Source organism: Vigna umbellata, chromosome 8, assembly GCF_029865625.1.
Source record: "Vigna umbellata cultivar VRB3 chromosome 8, Vumbellata_1.0, whole genome shotgun sequence".
NCBI classification, from domain to species: Eukaryota; Viridiplantae; Streptophyta; class Magnoliopsida; order Fabales; family Fabaceae; genus Vigna; species Vigna umbellata.
The window spans coordinates 14,856,609-14,862,862 of record NC_142172.1 but is presented as its reverse complement, the minus strand read 5'-3'; the positions used below and the strand labels follow the sequence as shown (position 1 = coordinate 14,862,862).

Here is a 6,254-nt window from a genome sequence, read left to right as displayed (position 1 = left end):
ACGTTTAATTATTGCATTTATTTACAAAAATGTCACCGCTCATTTTTAACGTTGGTTATTCAGTTGTTCGACATTGAACGCGTGACGTTATACACTGTTTTTGTACTAGTGTGAAATTCTTTAAAAAGTCGCCCAACGAGTAAACTTTTGCTTAACAACTGTCAAGTTAATGAACTCTCTAACTTTGTCTTTGCCTATCGAGTATATGTTCGTCCAACGAATTCGAATAATAGAATTCTACAGATTTATGCATTTTCAATCCGGCAAAATCCGTCTAACACCATCGACAAATGTCAAATCATTCATACAATTTAATAACTTAATTCACATAAAATGCATTTTAAATTATCATTTTCTAGGTCTTTACACTTTAACTAAAAATTCTTTAAATTATATATTATTTAAAACTTAATTGTTCCTATATGTTTTTGTTAAGTATTTATCTAAATGTGATAAAGTGGCACATGAAATAAAAGAGAAAATATGTGAAAAATTGCTAGAAAGAAAGTAATTTGTTTGAAGTGAGGTAGGATAAAAAAAGATTTAATTAAATATTCATGATATATTGAATATTCAAAAGTTTATATTTTTCAATAAAAATTCGTTGTCTTATATTTTATTAAGTAGATAATTAGATCATATAATTCTTATAATTGATTAATGAAGATTAATATTAATTTTCTTTTGATTTATTTGTACTAGCATAAATATATTGTGTATGTGTAATATTCTAACCTTAATTTCATTGAGATATATTCTTATAATAAATTACTATATTTGAAGTATTAAAACTCCTTCTTAGAAGGTATCTACAATGACAGAAGGAGAATAAGAGTTCGTTTTTAAAACCTCGTTTTTATTCCACTAATAACGCTAATGTACAGTGATTAGCAATCATAACGTTGCATAACTTGTGAAAAGTGACGTATATAAAAAGAAGGAAAGGTCGGACATTGCAAGTATTGATAAAATTATTATATTATAACATCTTAAAATATAATAAAATTAATATATCATAAAATACTATTTTTAAATGTCTTGAAGATATTTCATCATAAATTGATAGTATATTCATGTAGTTATAATGTTTTTAAGATAAAAAATATATAATTCTTAAATAATAATTTAAAAATTAAAGATATATATATATATATATATATATATATATATATATATATATATATTAGTGGAAAACTTAGACAATTATATCTGATGAGTAAATTAGACATTTATAATTTGGAAAAATGGAGGGAGTTAAAAAAAACCCTTTTAAAGAATATAAGATTTTCAAATAAAATTTAGATTAAGCTTGTAAAAAATTACATATTCCAGATTGACTAATTCAGACAGTACTTTATCTCTTACTTTTCTTTTTCTTTTATGTTCTAAAAATGGTTTCTTTCATTTTATAAGAATGGTTGTTTTCAGTTTTAGTCCCTACAAAAATTGCAGCCAAGTCAGCTTGTTTCAATTTTCGTCCTTCAAAAATATTTTTTGCCTCGAATTGAAAATTAGTTTTCTATTATGTCACAATTGTGAATTACTTATTTGTTCAATGAAAAATTAGATCAACAGATAAAGTTTTTAAAAATATTTAGATACGTAAACTATATGCTATTGATCTGTATGTGAGAAACTAGGAATTAGTCTACTCGTCTTTCATGATAGTAAAAATCATATTTAAATCCCTTTTTCATTCTTTAAATGGTTAATAGAAAATATTATAAAAAATAAGGGCGTATTATAGCGCCTTAGGATTCTATGAATTTGACATAAGGTAATGGATCGCATATCAAAACCTCATGAATCATTTTTTTTTCCATCTTGATATTTTTGTTCTGCACTTCTATAAATATAAAAACTATTTTTGCATCAAAACCTTATTATTTTTTATTATCACAAAAATAATACACATGTATTTTCACTAATAATAATAATAACAATAATAATGTTATTATTTTTTTATCATAAAAAAGTGAACATATGTAACATATGTGTTTTTATTAGTGGAAGATAAAAATTTATATTATTGATAAATTTATAAATTGATTAAATTATTTCTGTGATAAAAATGATTACTATTATTATTATTATTATTATTATTTTATTGTTAATTATATTAGTATTATTATTTAAATTAAATATTAACTTTCTCTAATTTTCTTTGTATGCTAGCACATAAACTTAATATTTGTAAAACGCACTCACTTTTGCCTTTGCTGAGTTTTCTTCACTAGAAACAAATACAGGAGGAGAGTGAGAAATGTCTTTGTTATTAAATCCTTTAACAGTATCATCCAGTTATGAATATTAAAAATTTACAGTAAATAGCGTTTTTTTTTTCAGAAAGGAGAAAAGAAATTCCTCAAGAAAAAAGTGTCTTTTAACAAAAAGCGACACCCAAATTGGTGGAGTTTAACCTTAAATTTTGAGTCTAATATTGATTAAAAATAATTAAGATGAGCAATATAGAAACAGATTCATAAACATAATCTCTTAAGATTTTAGGTTGAAATTTATACTAACAATGCCACAATTCATTAAGATAGTTTCTTTTTGTATCTTCCTTGAAAATACCTATGAGTAGAGATATACATGCATACTAAGTACGTATCTAATAATATTCTTCTTTTGACATGAAAAAACACGTTATTTTGGTCACGCATTTTCAATAAAAATCTGCTTTCTGTAATAATTTCAGATGACGTGACATTGATTTAGTTTACTATTACCTGGTAGTATTGGAGGAGTTTTTTTTTTTCGTTTGTTTATATTTTCTTTATTTATTAAAATATAATATTTTATTAATAAAAGTAAGAGTCAAATGGAAGTAAGAGAAAAGTTGGGTGCCTTAGACAGGAAGTGCATGTTGCCAAAGAGATCTTCCAAAGCATGTGGTTTGAAGTCTTCACTGACTTGTTCAAAGTCCTCACTGATGGCATCATTCAATACCATCATCACTTACCAGTCACTGACTATTCTGGTTCTGTTTTTTTTCTATGTTTTTCCCTCAGCACAATGCATTGAACTCCATTCTCATGTCTCTCAATCCCTTCGTGCAACATCCCGATCAGGTCACAAACTGCAAAATAACAACACAAAGAAGACATGAAGAATCAAGAACCGTTTCAAACCTTCTTTTTCCTCTCCACCCTTTTGCTGCTTTTTATCTCCTCTGCAAAGGGAAAGTGCCCACCATCATTTCTTTGTGGGAACCTGGGCACTATGTTTTTCCCTTACACTGACACCAAACACCCTCATTGTGGCTTGCTGGTTATGCATGGCTGCGATGACCGTGACCCAGATGCGATTAAAACGGTTAAGAACAAAGGAGAATGGTTTTTCATCACACGTGATCCAAACACAAACAACCTTGTCTTCAGAGATGATCAACTTCGTACCTTTTTGCTGACACGAACATGTGGGGTGTTCTGCAAAAACTACACCAGTTTGGACACCCCTTCTCTTTTCCTTTCACTTCATTTTAAGACTGCTACTTTCTTCATATGCAACCGCACCCTCAACATCAATCCTCCTTCTTCAGTATTTTATAAATCTACAATATGCCCGGATGAGGACATCTTCTATGGCACATCTAATGTTGATGAGTCCTTCAGTTACTATTCCGAAGAGCTTCATGGTTCTTATTTTGAACAGTGTTCAATGGTTAGACTTCCAATAAGAGATGAGCTTGTACCTAACTCAAATGGAAGCCTCTTTGACTATGTATCAGCTGATATTCCTCTTAGAACGGAAGTGTCTTATGAATGTTCTTCTTGTTACCGTCTTAGACGAGGCCAGTGTCAACTTGACAGCCAAGGGAAATTCTTATGTATACAAGGTACCTTGTTTATTGATGGAAATAATTTGTTTCAACTAGCTCCTAAGCTGATGATTTATCTCTCATAATTCTGATGTGGAGTGAAGAAACCTGATCTAAGTATATCTAACTGGTTTAAGTTATGCAATCGGTTTCATACAAGCACATAAGGATCCGATATGATTTCTCACTTTCTCATGAATATAGGTCCCACAGAAGTTCTCAGTTATAAGAAATGATTAATTAACCGATCTAAGTTACCACTTATTTCTAGTTATGATTTTATTGTTATTTGTTTTTGTTAAATTCCTCTTTTTTTCATGTTTTTGCAGAGAAAACTAGTAGAAAGGTGAAGATAGTGGTAGCAGGTACAACTTTTTCAACCCGAGTATCTTTGCAGTGATTTATTTAACTTCGAACACAAAAACAAAATTTTGTAAATTATTTGTTAGCCTTATATCATAGCAGGTTAAATATCTCCATTGGTTGATGGAGTTTTCCAATATAAGTCCATCTTATAAATAATGATGAGTGATTGAATACAGAAAAAAAGATGATATGTATGGTGACTTCCTATAACAAAAGTAAAAAAGTAAACAATCTCCTGCAGACAAGCTGATATGAAAATAAACAAATCATCATGAAGGGTATTTTTTTTTTCTCATTTTAACTTCTTAATGTAATAAACCTACAGCTACATCAGCTGCTGGAGCAGTGGGAATTTTGATGGTCTTGGCTGGCATCTTAGGAAGATATTATTGCCACATGAAGAATCCTACTTACATAATGATTGAGAACTTTTTGAAGCAACATGGACACCTTTCAGCCAAAAGGTACAATTACTTGGAGGTAAAGAAAATGACCAACTCCTTCAAAAAAAAATTAGGCCAAGGAGGGTTTGGTAGTGTATACAAAGGGAGGTTACAAAATGGAAGTCTTGTGGCAGTGAAGGTTTTAAGTAAGTCAAAAGGTGATGGAGAAGAATTCATCAATGAAGTTGCTAGTATTAGCATGACTTCTCATGTTAACATTGTCAGTTTACTGGGGTTTTGCTTGGAAGGCTCCAAAAGATTTCTCATATACGAGTACATGCCCAATGGATCCCTTGAAAAGTTCATATATGAAGAGAAAGATCCTTTAAGGTTTAAACTCACAATGAATTGCACGACAATGTACAATATTGCCATTGGTGTTGCTCGAGGACTGGAGTATTTGCACAAGGGTTGTAACACCAAAATCTTGCATTTTGACATAAAACCTCACAATATACTACTAGATGAGTTATTTTGCCCCAAAATATCAGATTTTGGACTTGCTAAAATATGTCCTAGAGAAAAAAGTATTGTATCATCAATGATGGTTGCCAGAGGAACCATAGGATATATCGCTCCTGAATTGTTCTGCAGAAATTTTGGTGGAGTGTCACACAAATCAGATGTATACAGTTATGGAATGATGGTTTTGGAAATGCTTGGTGCTAGGGAGAATAATAATCGCAGAGTTGATTTTTCAAGTGAAAATTACTTTCCACATTGGATTTACAACCATCTTGAATCACAACAAGATCTACAATTTCGATGCGCCAAAAATCGAAATGATGAAGAAATGGTGAGGAAAATGACTATTGTCAGTTTGTGGTGCATACAGACCGACCCTTCAAATCGGCCTGCAATGACTAAAGTGGTGGAAATGATGGAAGGCAGCATTAGCTCTGTGCAAATTCCTCCCAAATCTTTCCTTTATTCATCTTCGGTTCCCCAATCCCAATCAAGTGATTCTTCATAGTTATTGATCTACAGACCCAGCAAGATGCAATCAGTTCAACAAACTACAGCTGCAACTTGCAGCTGCTATGAGTTTTCTGGTGCGCATTGATTGTGATGCACTCATAATTTTTAATTTTTGATTTAGCAACTATGACACCATTAAGTGCTCATAACACTAATATATAATTGACTCAGTTGCTAAACTAGTGTATTTTTAGAGACTAGATACTAAATAAAATTTTTGTGAAATATATTCCAAGCACAAGTTTTATCTATCTTTATGTGTATTATATCTATCTTATTACGTTGACTCTATTGATATGTAATGAATGTAAGAGGAAGGATCTCTCTAGTGAAGCTTAGAAGGTTGGTAGGATCTTGATCAAGAAGGTGTTTGAAGCAAAGGAACCATGGGAGAAAAGAACATCAATGGCAGAAGCAAAAGAAACACATGGTTAGGTTTGAAACATTCAACCAATTGTAATGGAAAAACAATAACAAGTAAAGAAATGAAAGGAAGAATGGATTGAGATTAGAAAAGGGAGAAGAATACGCCACCTTTAATCCAATAATCAAAAGATAAGTGCATGAAAATTTACCATTTGATAAAGTTTCTCAAGATAAGAACCAAAACAGGAGAAAAAAACTCTTTTAACTCTCAAAATTTC

At 30.5% G+C, this 6,254-nt stretch overlaps 1 protein-coding gene across 1 annotated transcript; it reads left to right on the top strand.

The window, feature by feature from the left end:
- Positions 1-2,685: 2,685 nt before the first annotated feature.
- On the top strand, positions 2,686-5,851 carry LOC124821822 (rust resistance kinase Lr10-like). The gene is made up of 3 exons (XM_088097705.1): positions 2,686-3,841; positions 4,153-4,188; positions 4,515-5,851. The coding sequence occupies exons 1-3, from the start codon at positions 3,109-3,111 to the stop codon at positions 5,603-5,605; spliced, it is 1,860 nt and encodes a 619-aa protein (XP_087953831.1). The 5' UTR covers positions 2,686-3,108; the 3' UTR covers positions 5,606-5,851.
- Positions 5,852-6,254: the final 403 nt, after the last annotated feature.